We start from the raw sequence: 16753 nt of genomic DNA, 5'->3' as shown, positions 1-16753 counted from the left end.
TTTTTTGTCGCTGTCTTGAGACTCGCGTTGTCCCTTCGGCGTTAGCGGCGCCATCTGTTTAGGAGTTGTGTCGGTAACAGCTTCCAAGGTGCTGGACGTCCGCTCTTGGGAGCGGTTCATTTGTCAGGAAGGCCTCACCCCAGGAGACCAGGCCCTAGAGGGCACCAGCCCCGACGTTGGTAGCTCCTTCTTCTGGGACGGCGTAGCAGCGCTGGCTGCAGCAGCCGAGGGGTCGGATAGAAAAAAAATTAAATTATGGGGTTTTACGTGCCAAAACCAGTTCTGATTATGGGGCAGGCCGTAGTGGGGGACTTCGGCAATTTAGACCACCTGGGGTTCTTTAACGTGCACCTAAATCTAAGTACACGGGTGTTTTCGCATTTCGCCCCCATCGAAATGCGGCCGCCGTGGCCGGATTCGATCCCGCGACCTCGTGCTCAGCAGCCCAACACCATAGCCACTGAGCAACCACGGTGGGTCCGAGGGGGCGGATAGCCTTGCCGCTGGCTCACTGCGTGTGGGCTGGACAGCCCCGGAAAGCCGTTGTGGCGCAGCCCTGTTATGGGCCACTTTGGTGCAGCCATTTTTTGGCAGGAAGGACAACCGCCTTCGTGCATCTTTAAAAAAATGCTCTCTGACTTTTTTGTCTACTATTTCATTATCTTTGTTCCACGCTGGCCATTACCGTGAGTACGCAGCATGATCCCCATCACAGTTCACACTGTTTGGGGTGTTGTCGCGTGATTCCGATGGGTATTCGGGGCACTACATTTGGCACAGCTTAGTCAGCTTTGGCAGTTCGGAAAACTGCGGCCGAAAGTTTGGCATTTGTAGCATCAGGTGGGATTTGGAATACATGACCTGACCTTGATCTTCACATAGGCTGCCTCGATTGCTTCGTGCAGCAAACTTGAGCTGAATAAGAGAATAAGATGCTTGGTTAGGATTTCATTACCATCGTCCTCATTTGATTCGTTTTACACTGGTCACGTTCTGCTCACTCCAGCCCTTTAGTAGTATAGTCTCCTGCCAGATTAATTAAATCATGATCGGAAACGACACCACGGAGAGTGTGCATGATACGGTGCGGGGTCACACTCAATATAACGTCCCCGAAAAACACAAGCTTACGCTGCCTTTCATGTTGATTGTTATCACGGAGTTCGAGATCACCACTCGCCAGCTTGGAAATTATATAACCGGAGCCAAGAGGTTCCGTTAGTGATTTCGAAACCAGGAAAGGTGAGATCATTCTCGCTGCCTTTTCTGTTTTGTCAGTATGCACTACATGGAATCATAGAAAATGTTCAGTTTGTCAGCCAAAAAAACTTTAGGACTTCTTCGGTGCACGCTTGTTTCTCAGGGCGATCAGGTAGTGGGGCAAACATTTGCAAATGGCTACATAGAATTTAGCAGCAGGGCCAGACACCCACCATGGAGCCCAACGAGAGATGCTGCAGGACGTGGAAAGGAAATTTCCTGCAAACGCCAGCTGTACGCCACTACTATAACCAAATATTGTATTTATTGAATTGTATTGTATTGTAGGCGTAGGGGACGAAGGGCAGAATGGCATCCCAATTGGTGTGGTCGGCAGTGATGTACATTGAGACCATGTCGCCGAGTGTGCGGTTAAATCGCTCTGTGAGACCGTTTGTCTGTGGGTGGTAAGCAGTAGTTTTGCGGTGAACGACGTGACACTCTTTGAGAATGGCTTCGACGACTTCTGACAAGAAGACACGGCCTCGATCACTGAGTAGCTCCTGGGGTGGACCGTGACGCAGTATGAATCGGTTAAGCAGGAAAAGGCAACATCTCGTGCTGTAGCCGCTAGAAGGGTGGAAGTTTCGGCGTATCGCGTGAGATGGTCAACAGCGACGATGGCCCAGCGGTTACCAGCCGACGTCAGAGGAAGAGGTCCGTATAAATCGATGCCAACGCGCCCAAACGGCCGGTTAGGATATGGCAAACGTTGTAGACCTGCTGGCGAGAGGTGCGGCGAAGATTTCCGGCGCTTACAATCGAGGCAGGAGCGAACAAATTTCTGCACGTACCGGTACATTCCCTGCCAAAAGTACCGTTGTCGAATTCGGTGGTAAGTATTGTATACCCCAGAGTGTGCACACTGCGGATGAGAGTGGAACGATTCGCATATTTCAGAACGGAGATTGCGGGGTACTACCAGTAACCACTGGCGGCCTTCGGCACTGTAATTGCGTCTGTGAAGGAGCTCGTCGCGAACGGCGAAATGGTGGGCTTGACGACGCAATGCGCGAGTGGGTGGTGTTGCCGACGGATCAGTGAGTAAGTCTATCGGCGAGACAATTCATTGGTCCTTGCGCTGTTCTGTAGCGACGGTGTGAAGGTCGATGGAAGAAACGGCCAGCTGAGTTCCTGAGCAGCGGGCGTTGTCGTCGGGTAAGGGGGAGCGTGAGAGGGCGTCGGCGTCAGCATGTTGGCGTCCGTTGCGGTAGAGCACGCGGATGTCGTAGTCCTGCAGACGAAGTGCCCAACGGGCGAGACGGCCTGAAGGATCCTTCAATGACGACAGCCAGCATAGTGCATGGTGGTCAGTAATGACATCGAACGGGCGACCATACTAATAAGGGCGAAACTTCGTAAGGGCCCAGGTGATCGCCAGGCATTCTTTTTGGGAGACGGTGTAGTTAGCCTCGGCTTTAGTTAGCGTACGACTTGCTTACGCCACGACATATTCGCGGAACCCTGGCTTGAGCTCCGCAAGGACAGCGCCAAGGCCAACACCGCTGGCGTCCGTGTGTACCTCTGTAGGGGCCGTAGGGTCGTAGTGGCGTAGTATGGGCAGAGACGTCAACAAACGATGGAGCTTTGCGAACGCGTCCTCGCACACTGACGACCACGAGTCGAGGGGCCCCGTACTGCCAAGGAACTTGGTCAGTGGCGATATGATAGTGGCGAAGTTTCGAATGAAACGTCGAAAGTAGGAACACAGTCCTACGAAAATGCGCAGTTCTTTGACGGACGTAGGTCTGGGGAACTCGGCTACGGCCCGAAGCTTGGCAGGATCTGGGAGAATTCCATCCTTCGACACGACGTAGCCCAGTATTGTCAGCTGCCGTGCTGCAAATCGGCACTTTAGGTTCAACTGTAGGCCGGCGTTGCTCAAACGCGCCAAAACATGCCGGAGACGTTTAAGATGCATGTAGAAGTCCGGCGCGAAAACGACGACGTCGTCGAGGTAGCACAAGCACGTGTGCCACTTAAGGTTGCGCAAGACGGTATACATCACGCGCTCGAAGGTCGCGGGCGCATTACACAGTCCGAACGGCATGACGTTGAATTCGTACAAGCCGTCGGGCGTGACGAAGGCTGTCTTCGGTCTAGCGTCCTCTGCGATAGGGACTTGCCAGTACCCTGAGCGCAAATCGAGCGATGAAAAGAATTCAGCTCCTTGGAGGCTGTCAATCGCGTCGTCTATTCGTGGCAGCGGATAGACGTCCTTGCGGGTTATCTTGTTGAGCCGTCGGTAGTCCACACAGAACCGTACGGAACCGTCCTTCTTTGCAACAAGAACGACCGGAGACGCCCAGAGACTGTTTGATGGCCGAATAACATCCCGTTGAAGCATGTCGTCGACTTGCTCGTTAATGACACGACGCTCTGCAGGAGATACGCGATAGGGACGTTGCCGCAGTGGTGGCTGGGAGCCAGTGTCGATGCCATGCGTGACAGTGGACGTGCGGCCCAGGGAAGTCTGGGCGACAGCGATAGATGGGCGAAATTCTTCCAACAGGCACAGGAGCTGTGAACGCTGGACCGGCGTAAGGTTTTCATCGATGGAGAAGCCAAATACATCTTCGGGCGACGAATCAGACTTCGAAACAGCACTGAGCGTACAGGAGCTGGGCAAGTGCGTGTCATCGGGTGCGTCCACAATTTGTGCGTCTTCGAGGGGTTCCACTCTGCCGAGACATTGCCCTCGCAGCAATGTGACTGTATAGGGGGATGGATTATGTTCGAAGGTCTCTGCTGAGGGCTTTCACAGTTCGATAGTGTCGCAGCCCTTGCCTCGTGGACTGCTGTGACGACTAGTTTTCCCGATCTCGTGCGACCTGACATGGCCGCATCCGCGACAATGAGCGACGTCGTGGAGACGGTGAACGGCGGGTAGATGGAGCTGGGCGGAACGTCGGTGACGCAGGCGGCGGTGGTTCGTCATTAGGGCGCCTGGACTGGCTCATTACGGGTGATGTGACTGGAGGCGGCTGCACGCGATTGCAAAAACGTGCAACGTGGCCGGCGTAACCGCACGCAAAGCATATGGGACGGTTGTCGGAAGTGCGCCAACGGTTTGCCGAAGAGGGTCCCACCCATGGCTCAGGACGCGGTGGACGTAGCGGCTGCTGATATGGCTGCATGGTGGGCTGCAGACGGAGCCTAGTGACATCGGCGTACGTAGGCGGTACAACCGCTTCAAACGACGGTGGTCCAGCGACGGCTTCGGCGTAACTAAACGGAGCAGCCGCAGAGATTGCTTGGGCCGGTCGAGCGACAACTTGAGCGTAACTAAGTGGCGCCGGTGCCGGAGGGCGCTGGTGATATTCGGGCATGACCTCGGCGATTTCCTGTTCAATAACTCGGCGGATGGGAGGCGGGAGTGTGGTTGATGGCTGTTCCACATGCTGCGGGTAGGCAAAGGGCAGCAGAGAGAGCTGGCGTGCAATTTCTTCGCACACAAATGTCTTGATTTCTGCCAGCAAAGTGGTGTGGTCAGAAACGGTTTACAAGGCAGCGAGATCTGCGTCCCGTGCTGGCGGCCGACGGGTCAACGACCGCTGGCGGCGTAGTTCCTCATAACTCTGGCACAGCATTATTAACTCTGCCACCGTGCGATGATTTTTGGCGAGGAGCATGGTGAAGGCGTCGTCGTCGATGCCTTTCATGACATTTTTGATCTTATCCAACTCGGACATGGTCGCCTTGGTTTTCTTGCACAAGTCCAGAATGTCCTCTATGTAACTGCTGAAAGATTCCCTGGCCTGCTGAGCACGTTCGCGCAAACGCTGTTCTGCTTGTAGCTTACGAGCAGCAGGGTGGCCAAACACGTCGATAATTGCAGTCTTGAAAGCGGACCAGGTCGGGAAATCGGATTCGTGGTTGTTGTACCACAGACTTGCTACTCCCGCCAGGTAAAACACCAAGTTGCTCAATTTTCCTACCTCGTCCCATTTGTTGGGTACGCTCACGCGCTCGTAGATAGCGAGCCAGTCCTCCACGTCGGTGCCATCCGCGCTAGTGAAGATAGGTGGATCGCGTTGACAAGGGACACCGGGACATACGGGTGGTGCGGGAGGAGGCGTTTGCTGGGAGGCGTCTTGCGGCATGGCAGATAGTAGTGCACGGAATCGAAGCTCCAGGGGCATCTAAGGGGCTTCGGAGCGGTTTTGAGGGTACAGCACCTCCACCAATTTATAAGGATGTTTATTGGATCGCACTTGAAGCAGCGCAAGGGTGACTGTCCAAAAAGCGCAGCACGGACTCTCAGCACGAGCGGCGCTCGAGAGCCGAAGGAAACGACCCACTAGAAGGTACTGGAGGAGACCCACTTCAAGGCGCTGGAGCGGACGACCCACTTCAGAGTTCCAACGCTTCAATACACTATTACTAATATTATTGTTATTATTATCCTGCATGGCTAAACCATGCACGATTAAACGCTGGACGATTCAACCCCTATGTGCTTGGGTCCGTGGTGACGCAACTGACCAAGTGCTTGCGGAGGCATACGCCCCTCTGCGGGACACTGAACTTCTGTAGACGCATAGGATATACGATCAGCTTCTCGCTTTCTCGTCGAATTATGAATCAAGTTTTTCTATCCTCTCCAGTAATTTCTGGTGCTTGCCATTGCGTGTCTCGCCCAGGTCTTTGTCTACACTTTGTCTGTACATGCTAAATATCGATGCATCCACCTGAGGGGTGGAGCGAAGCACGGTGAGTTGTATGTTCGCTTTAAAACCGCCTCAACACTGGCACTCGAACCAAGGTGCCACACGCAAGTTTCTAGAATCTCACTGTATCGACAATGACTCGCCAACTTTTGTCTCCTAAAGCAGAATGAATTAAAATAGCGCGAAAGAACACGGGCTGGACAGGGAACAGTACAAGCTCTATCCTGCCCGTTTCTTTTTTGCGCTTTTTTAAATTTATTCCGTATCCTGCTCTGCCAGTAACAAATCTCTTTAAGCAGGCTCTCTCTTGTGCTCGACCATGTTAATGCCCAATAAGCAAGCAAGCACTCATGGTGTAGGCTACAGGAGAAGGGAACTGTCCGAGTAAACTGTAAATTGAAAATATTGTAAATGTTTAAAATAGTATCTTTTTAGTCTCTATTTCTCCGCTTTATACTCGCTCTACACTTTCCCCTAATCTATCAAATCGAGGGACTGACAGAATCCCGTCTGGTCAGGGAAGGTCATAGTCTTATTATAAAAGACACGGCGCCGACCAAGTTACAGTATATTCAAATAACACACGTTCCGGCTTCCGCATGACAGCCTTGTTCACAAGGATAGCAAACGCGATGTAGATTCATTGAAGTACATTATCACGCTCTGCAGGGATCGCGCACATACGTATACTTAAGTGAGTGTACTTCGCACACAGTATGGTGGAAAGCTATCACAGTGAGCACGAATTCATTAATGCACTCAAAGTCTTACCTCTACATACTGTACGAAGCTATTGTTGAATTCCCACTCCAGGAAGATGACGTGTGGTCCCTTGGCAGATAAGTCTGTGTTCAACCGTGGTTTTTCAGGAACTGCGTTGATTGTGTACCCGTTGTGGAAGAAAGACAAAAGAAGAAGTCAGATCTGATAGCCTTTGATCCTAATATCCTGGTATCAGCCTGTATTTTACTGACGCCTTTGGATTATTACCAAATGTAGATGGCAGACCAGCGGAAATGTCACAGTTGCTTAAAATGTGCGTAGGATAGGCTCTGGGGAATGCCAACCTTTCTTGCACAGCCAGTACGCAGCCCAAATTCAGACAAGCAGTGCGACGCATTCACATAAGTGTGCAGCAATCACGTATTATGTCCAAGCGCATGGTTCGAGAACAAAATCGGTCTTTTACTGGCCCCGACGCTCTCGAAACTTTTCTCATTTTAAATACTATATTGTCATAGTTTTTCCCAAACAACGTAGATTGAAAACTGCTGCAGTCTAAACCACTTTACCTCTAAGGTTCCTTAAGGGTGCGAATTACCTTGATAGTGCTCCGTAAGATCCTCTTTCAAAGACAATATTCGCAACGTGAGTTTTGTTTATGTTGTCAATCCCAAGCCGACGCTTGTTTGCAACTGCAGTGGCGGAGTCCACGAAGTAGCCGCGGCTTAAGGAGCACTTCACATTCGCAGCCGAATACAGTACAGTAGCCCGTCGACCTTTAGTCGTCTGACATCGCAGCAATCACAAACGTAACACGTTAGAATTGCATTAATTCTCAATGGCACCGCTATCGTTCCAAGCTGCCGCTGGGAAAAACGGCGATCCGCCCATACCAGTACGAGAGGGAGAAGGGCGTGGCGCAGTGGTTCGAGGCTATGTTCCTCCTCGCCGATAAAATGGTCTATACAGCAAGAGGCCAGTTTGCACTCATTCCTTGTTCAATCAAAGGTGTGCATATGGGCCTGTTTATGAGTTAGGATGTTCATGCATTTTAATTTATAGCCTACTTGTACAGTGCTCTAAAAGCACTCGTGCCGCACTCCTGTGGGGTGAAATAATTGCAGGCACCAATGACAAGAACCCCCAAAGGTTAACCCCTGCTGTTGTTCTCTGTAGAGTCGGGCGCAAAAGTTTCCGGTACACTGGATGTCCGAAAAAAAAACTGAATTCCTGCGAAGCCTGGGCTCGCACATTATGTAGTACATTTTTGCGACCTACATAATGATCTATTAAATTAGAAGCCGCACCCAGTAAGCGATGCACATAGTATTAGTAGCATACTACGTGTTTTGCATAGCACGAGGGTAGCCTCGTGCTAAGAAATACACGTAGATATTCATACATATTTATCGGACGGGTGCCGCCAGGTCAGACCGATTTTCTCGAGCCACTTCACAGCACGGCTAGAAGCACCCTTGCGTGAAAGCTCCTCCTCTGTGCGCTGTACTAATTGGTGGACCATACACTGGTCTTGTAGAGGTTGCAGGATTACCAGCGGCACGTTATCTGTTAATGAGCTTTTATTTCCCTTTTAATTTATGAAGTTTAATAGCCTTATTTCAATTTGATTCCACACTCAATAACTGTATATACCTACTCTTCAGTATTTAAAAAATTATTAATTTCCGGAAGCTTTCTTTGTCTGTTGGCTTCATAGGATTCGCCCGCCCATTCATTCATTCATTTCATTCACCCGATAGCACTGTGTGACTACCAGATAGCGATGTTGTTGACATGACAGCCTTCATGGCTGTCACCCATGGCTGTAACCCACGAGAGCTTACTGGCATCTGTGGTTACGTGACACATCTGTAGTTTAAAAAGATATCACGATTCCGCCTATGAATGAGAGTGGCGCTGGTTAGCAGTCGCAGGGCACAGTTATCAATATATGTGCATATAAGCAGACGGAAGTAAGCGAAGGGAACGCCGTAGCCGGAGTTCAATTGGTAGATCACGGTACACGTCATGCTGAGGTTGGGTGTTCGGCTCCCACCGACGCGAGTTTTTCTTGTACACCACTTCCATGATTGTTTTACTTTATTAAGAATGAGAAGCTTGTGGAGAATTGAACCCTAATTGGTATTTCAATAAGAAAGTCAGTTACTTCTCCTTGGCTTCATGCCGTCCTTACTTCATATTGGGGGTGCATTACAGTATGTTATATTTCATGAAAGGTGCGAACATTATCAAGGCATCCTCCTTTTCGTAAGCGATGTCGTGATAATAAATAAAAAGTGCATTCACATAACAACAAAATGGCGCATTTCTCAAATGAATTTTCATTTTAAAACATGGATCTCTTACCTTATATTTCACATACGCCCGATTAGGGATCTACCTACTTCGAAATTTTGATGTCGGTAAGATCAACACGGTTCCAGGCTACTAATATCCACATGTTCACATGTTCTATATACGTAATGCAGTCTAACATTTCTGTTTTGTGAAACAATAATGGTGTTAACATATGTTCTTGGTCACCGCTCTGGAACTTAGCAAAGATATATATATAGATACTTACCATAGCTGTGTGTCCGCACCTCACAACTTACAGGTGGCCCGAGGACAATTCTTTCCCCTATCTTGAAGACTGTTCTCACTTCAACAGAGTACACGGTGGCAGCTTTCAACTTTTCTACAGTGACATTTTGCTGCTTAGTAAGAATTTGCCTGCAGTGGCTGCGTTCGCTGCAGTAACGCAGCTGGAAGCCGTCGAAAGCCGCCAGAACTCCTGGTCGCTTTACGGTGTACTCAAGACGGAATGAATCGGTGCCTAAAGCGACGGCCCCAAGTAGTTCAGGTATAGGTGGGCCTGCCAGGAAGAAATAACTTTATGGCTGAAAAGAACCTCCACATGAAACACATGTTTCATTATAGCGGTCCATCGTAGATGACAGTTAGGTGCAAATATGGACTATTGTTTTATTACACTATAGGCCACCAGCTTCGACGAACCAAATCTATGAAGCTTGTCACGTACTCAGCCTGTGTCAGATCAATTTCAGGGCATGCTAATGAACGCTAATTTAAACCACGTTGATCGACCAAAGTAAGAAAGTGCAAGGAAAACCTCGAGGTACAATTGAATCTGGTATTCCGAAACGGGTTGCCTTAGCAAACTTTTAAGCCTACTTAAATTGCCTGCATTAACCATATGGTGAAAAGTGACCTTGATATGAGGTTTCTTCATGAACAACAATGGAATAAAACTGCGTACCTTTGCAAGTATCACAATTCAAGATAATTTAATTTTCTAGCAGGCCACATTAAATATTTAAGATACAGACCGTAAATGTGTGCCTATTAACTGTGGCAAGTCTTAAAACACACTAGTCTAGAGCAATTCAATACAACACACTTGTCTAGAGTGATTGAGTGGTTGGCTGCGGGCTACGCCAGAGTCCGTAACTGCTACTTCGCAGTAACTGCTAGGTTCCACATATGTTTCTCCTATAGCCCATGGAACGATGCGTGATCTCATTGCAGTGTCGGCCTGTGCTTTTTCTTTTTTTTTTGGCCGAAGTGCGATTCCGCCTGTGCATGTACTTAGCAGTTGTGTACATCTTATCGTGCACATGTGTTTGTACAGATTGTTGTACTTTCAGTGATGTATGCGTTTTTTGATATATTGCACCACAGTCATTAATTCAATGTTATGTTGAAAGGTACAAATGTATCCACCCAATAATGGCCAAGCCAGCCAGCACTAGCAGCAAAAGTATGATGCATTGGACGTCCAATGCACTTGTTGGAATCAATATGAGGCAAATGTTTCACGCAATCTTCAATTAAATTTTTTAACTGCATTGCGTACAAATTTCTCTATTTTCATCAGGTGTGACACGGACTCCCATGCAACGTTTCCTCAAGCACCTCACAGCTCACAACTTTATTGTCATGTAATATTACATAGGTCGATCAACTCGGTCGAGAGTCAGCTCACTAAGACTTGGACCGACCCGTGAGGCTGAGTTTGTGTGAGCGTGGCTGAGTAGAATTTTGGCTGAGTCGGAGTCCGCGTAAGCTAGGATCAGTAGAAGTTTGAGTAGTCTGCACATACATGCCATGAAATCCCCGCATGGAATAAATCAGTAAGCGGCAGCATCTCACAATCTAACAAAAAGAAGATTGAAATACGCAAATGTCATACTCTCTTTGTATACCTTGCAAGTTGCATGATACTTTATTTATAGAAGCAGTACTGACAAGAAAGGGTTATAGGTGTTTCTGCAGTAATACACGTAATTGTAAACTTATGAGTTGCTTATCTCTTGTTGGCCATAGCTTATGCCTCGTGATATCTCTGCACACTTGATTAGCTGTGGACGCGAAAAAACCATCTGCACTTGAAAGTATGCTATCATTCGCAGGAATTGATAGAAATGGCTGACTTTACTGCATGATTTCGATTTGCTTTTGTATAATGTGTTATCTACTGTTTATAGATACAAGGTGCTCGCCTGCTTTCCGCATTGTTGCATGTGTTTGACAGCAGCTTAACGAGAGAGAAGTAAAGAAAGGCAGGGATGATTACGGCGAAGTAGTTTCTTAGAATACTGTGACAGGTTACAATCAGAATAAATACCAGAGTAAAACCAGAATATTGAACTGAAGTAAGTGCAATATACAATTACATTTTAAAGTGAGGGTTAATGCAGGTGCAGTAAGGATACAAAGTCTGCAACATATTGAAGTTTTGTTGTTTTCCGCGCAAGAAACGAATTATCACATGCAAAGAGAAAAACTGTTTAAATACTGTTTATCGTGCATGAACACTTCCAAAACAAATTGACGATGCTGTTTCGTGCTAGCCAAAGCGTTAAATATGTTACTGCAGAAATTTCATTGTGTTATATAGTTTGTATGTTCGCTTTGCAAGCTTGATGAGCAATCGCGCCTAAGCGATGGTAACAGAACCTTGAAATGAGACGCTTAATTCACCGGGGAAAATAGGCATAAAAGCCCACACGAACAGAATGCAACTGAATGGTGGCGCATATAGCACGACGTTCAAACGTCGGATACTGTGGTGTCATGTCATATTGCATTGACACACCATTTGTCCGTCGTTGCATATTCTTTAAATTGCCCCGTCCGTGAAAGCATACGCGCTACAACTGTGCCGTTTTCGTATATTGCGATTTGCTTGTACGCAACGAACCAGAACGTTAAACGACATCCGAAGGCCATGTCTTCTCGTGAGTGACACCTCGTAGTGCTTACAACAATATATATATATATATATATATATATCAGTGAGTGTAAGTAACAGAAAGGCACGCAAAAGTATATACTATCAGCACCCGAAGCCAATGCGAAAAAACAACGTGGGTTATTTAGCAACGTAGCCTGTTAACAAACGCATAGAAATCAGGAACCGAATCCGGCCTACGATTTTTATCTGCTTTGTTGGCATGTTAGCGCCGATGGTACATACCGGTTCCGCAGTCCACCGCTCCACTCGATTGTTGCACTGTTCAGGGCTTGTTGAGCGACGGACGCCATTTCCCAAAACAAACCGCGAAATAACTCTCGGCGCGATTTCCACGAAAAATCGCAGCGATCGCTGCGGTCGGTGCGATGTGCGACCAACCGGTTGTTCGCAGCCGCAGAAAAGAGGATCGGCATCTGTGATTGCAATTTCCGTCGCATACCACGGAAATCACACTTTCGGTGCAATGAAAATCGTATCATGTGAAATAGGCTTCAGAGAATACAAAAAATTACGAATTTCTCAATAGCCAACAGGTGAAAAAAAAAGCACCGGACTGCGCAACTCAACTTGTTACTCTTAATCTCAACTACAGCACTTCTCTAGTCTATAATGGCATACCCTTTCACTTTCCTTTGCATGCCTCGATGCACATCCCTCAGCTGCTTTTCATGTCTCTTACCTCGAAGGTGTCAGCTGTGTAGGTTAGTGCAGGTGGAATGTGTTTACTGACCTAAGGATATCGGTAAGCTGACGTTCATCATTTGAGGGCACGAGCTTTGGCCTTACAAGTCACTAATTTTCCGTTTTGTCTCGGGGTGAATAGTCAGACGAGTTTCGCTAGTTTCATACCTCGGCTTGCTCCGTGAATGCACCGGGTAAGCGCTAAATGTCCGCACGCAGCCGGAATCCTTGGCCCGTGCGATGACAACGGTGGAGAACACCTAAGCCGAACCCTATCCTACTAAGCCGCTGTAGCGTTCTCTTAAAGGGACTGTATCATTGATGCAACAAAATGTGCATGGTAATTTGTTCATATGATATCGTACATATTTACAAAACCTCTTGTAACAGCATAACGTCTTTCAGAGATTTTTTTGTTCGAGCTTTCAGGGAATTAAAGCACGTTGCTTACTTGACGCAGCAGTGCGAAACACGGCCGCCGCTGCTTTGCTGCATCCACCGCCCCCGCAGGCTTGGACTTCTACCACGTACTCCTGGTGCGGGGGAGAGCTCCTGGAGCATGAAGCTATTCGTCCTGGACTCTCGATTGTCCACGGATATCTTGAACTTCCGCGTACTATCGTTGCTTTTTCCCCCTGCATCCTCTGGAGCAGCTCCATGCGGCTTTACAGAAACCTGATAAGCAAAAGGTACATCACTTCATACATAGTTTTCGCGAATATTCCGGGTCATCGCCCGCATTTTGTAAAGTTTATTGCATGCTCCGTGTTTCTTTTCTTTTTATTTTTTTATCGCACTGAGTGCCGAGTGGCCCGTTCCAGAGATAACAGCTGTACAGGCGTGCGAGTCGTGCCCGAGCTAAAGACGTAGTACGAAATGGTTCGAAAATGACTTGGCGCGTTACAAAAATGAGGCCACGCGATACAGTGAAACCTGCTATAGAAGCGCGGTAATCCTCAACGCTGTGCGAATACAGATGAAATAACGCAAATGTATATGCCGGAAGTTTTTATTCACTTCGTTTTCTTTTGATGCAGGCAAGTGACCTGCACGACGTTCTAAGCCCAAATACTACTTGATTATCACGCTGCAACTACCTTACATTCCTTCCGACGCGAATGCCCCGATTTGTGATAGCTAGCGGTGAGGGCGAGAAGACGAATTCAGTGACACGGACTATCTCGCTATAAAGTGCCGAAATTTTAGGAGCGTCGTCTGCTGCATATATATGGTACCTTGTTTAAATTAAACGCCTAACGTATGCCAGGAGTACAGCCCCCCCCCCCCCTCCCTAGTGTACTCCTGGCATACCTTGGAGCTACACTACATAGGGTAAATATGAAGTCGTTTTAGACCCAGTCTGAAACGAGTTCAGATCACGTGTGTTGAGCGCACTTAACACGCGAAAACTCGGTACTGTATGGCTGCAACAATGCGGTACGTCTGGTATACTTAAAGAGGCCCATGCTTAGCCACCCTCAAGACCGCTCAAGTTTCGTTATATAAATTCAAGCTGTGTTCACAGATACGTTTAGGAGGAAGAGGACGTGAAGCACTTCGCTAATGCTTCATTCATTGTAAACTTTCACTGTACAAATGGTTCGTAATATACACGTCAGATACTCACCTCAGCTCTCATCCCAAACTCACGGTTTCGTTTTAATGAAAATGTAAACGGCATCAGAATACCGAATAAGTTATGGCCAATTGTACGCAGAAAATACAATGCTTAGACTGAAAATGGTTGCATTAGCAACATAGTTTTATTTCTTGTGTAGTTACGAAATAATGCGTGGCATACTTTTATGATTAATATTTTCTTCAAACGTTTAACAGGGCCGCACGTATGGATGTGCATGTTCCATTTTGTTCCATGTTTGTTCTGCGACCATCTTTGTTCTGCGAATCAGAATAGGTACGCCCACTACGCTGCAGGTTGCCAGTTTCTAGCGCATCACCGCCCACAGCTTATTTTTATAAGTAGCCACTTACGCTATCAGCATATGCCTCTACAGTGCACTTCACATTTCAAGTCTCTTGTACGACCAGGGAAGCCTTCCGTTATTTTCATGGCTTGTTCTTCATGGAAGAAAAGGGAAAGCTTACATTTGTTCAGAATACATGAGTAAGTGAAAAGTGAAGAACAATTTTTGCCTAAATTTTCACGAACAGTAGTAGGCAACGCGAAGTGCGAAACTGTAGACGAATAAATGGTGAGGCAACAGCGGGTTTCTAATCCGAGCACTTATTATACCTCGGCGCTCGCAGAAAATGCTTTGACCACTCAGCCACCGCAACCATATGTTGCTTTCAAACATTTCTTCATCGTGCAACCGGGAATGCTAACTGCGCCCTGTACATATTATTGCAGCTTGTATAATAAATTGTGGGGTTTAACGTCCAAAAACTGCACCGTGGAATATAAGAATATGCCATAGTGGCGGGTTTCTAAATAATTTCGCCACCTGAAGTTGTTTACCGTACGTCTAGTGCACGGTACGCGAGTGTTGTTGCATTCAGCTTCCTTCAGAATGCATCAGCTAAATTCAAAACATGGCAGCAAAAAAAGTGGTTACAGCCTTACCTAAGAATTGGAACGCGGACGAGTTTATGCCGGTTCTCTAATAACTACAGCGCGACATGAATAAACGCGCAATGTAAGCATCAGTATTATTCCCCACCCCTTCTTTTTTGTTCATTAAGATAAATTCATTTCTGTGTGCTTCCTGTGTGCTTCCTTCGTTTTTGTTATGGGTCTCTTTGTCACGCTGCACTTCATAATGAAACAGCCTTACGACCGACAATGCGAAAAAATTATGCTGAATGACGACGAAGAGGGCGAGTCAAACGCCACTCAGAACAACCTACAGTGCATAATTGTGGGCAAAAATGATGCTGAATGGACGCTGTCGTTCTTGGCAACTTACCGCTTTAGATGTTTGAAGCTTGGCGTTTCCTCTCTCACAGAAAGAAGGGTAAGAGCGGTTGTCAAGGACTACACTGCTGAACTACTCAATGCCTAATAAACTAGCCATTCATATCGAGCATGCTTTTCCTGAACTAGTTGTGGTTGAAAACGGGAACGATTCGGGAAAACCGCTAGCGAACAACTTCACTAGCCACTTCTCGAGCTTTGGTGCATGACATTGAAGCACTGCTTTGGCTTCTTGAGAATCAAATACGCATTTCCTCATTGACATTGCGACAATGTTTTTTGTCAACGACGTGGTCAGCAGAGGTACACGAATTAATTCTGCCGTTAAAAGCAACTAGGTGTGCGGTTCCGACGTGATAAAAGCAAAACTTATCAAAAACGTGACAAATTATCTTTAAGCATGTAGCCCACCTCTGCAACGTCATTTTATGTACTGCGGATCTTCATGAGCTAATAAAAATTACTAGAGTTGCAGTTTTGCACAAAGGTGAAACAATAAATTAATTCCATAATCACTGAGCAATTTCGATTGTGAAGTTTTTCGCCAAAATAACTAAACCTGTAAGAAATAAGGTTGGTGAGGCATCTAACCGCTATTAAGGCCACAGTATCGGATCAATTCGGATTTCGGACGGAAAATTCAACAGAACAGGCGCTTTTCAAGTTTATCAATGAACTAGTAAGTAACATGTTGGAACACGTGTTCCCGCTAGCCATGTTACTTGGTTTTCCGAAGGAATTTTATACGCTGAAACATAATGGATTGCTCAGAAAATTGTGATCCTATAGCATACGGGGCGTTTCTTGGGATCTGATAAATGGCTATCTTTGTTCACACCAATAATGTTTCATTAGGTGATAACGACACGAAGCTTTATTACACTACATGTTGTTCCCCAAGAATCCATTTTAGGATCGACTTTGTTTTTTATTTATATAAATTAGATCGTAAGGATTCCAAGTACCCTAAACATGTTATTGTATGCCGAGAATCCGCCTTTCTACTTTAAAGGTAAGAATGATTCGTGGGATTCCACGACTGCTGGGTTTAATGAATTGGAGATCTGGTTTATAGCAAACCCCTTGCAATTCACAAAACTAAATATCAAATACTCATGGTCAAGGGAGAAACTGCATTGTACTGTTTGAAGTTATCATTTCAAGATTGCATTTTACAAAGTACACATTCATAAACCTTTCTTCGCG

The 16753-nt window shown here is 47.0% G+C and overlaps 1 protein-coding gene across 6 annotated transcripts in view; it reads right to left on the bottom strand.

The window, feature by feature from the left end:
* LOC119446088 (protein sidekick-2-like) overlaps positions 1-16753 on the bottom strand; it is a 224147-nt gene that overhangs the window by 13686 nt on the left and 193708 nt on the right. The window contains exons 9-10 of one of the 6 annotated variants that reach the window (XM_049660633.1): positions 9238-9528; positions 6702-6802 (exon numbers count right to left, since the gene is read on the bottom strand). The exons of 4 other annotated variants lie outside the window; for them this stretch is intronic. In XM_049660633.1, the coding sequence (XP_049516590.1) occupies positions 6702-6802; positions 9238-9528 (392 nt within the window). The remainder of the gene's footprint in view (positions 1-6701; positions 6803-9237; positions 9529-16753) is intronic. One more of the 6 variants, XM_049660632.1, reaches the window with a different exon arrangement.

Source organism: Dermacentor silvarum, chromosome 1, assembly GCF_013339745.2.
Source record: "Dermacentor silvarum isolate Dsil-2018 chromosome 1, BIME_Dsil_1.4, whole genome shotgun sequence".
NCBI classification, from domain to species: domain Eukaryota; kingdom Metazoa; phylum Arthropoda; class Arachnida; order Ixodida; family Ixodidae; genus Dermacentor; species Dermacentor silvarum.
Note: the sequence above shows the minus strand (reverse complement) of the source record. Positions and strands in the feature narration are given on the sequence as shown.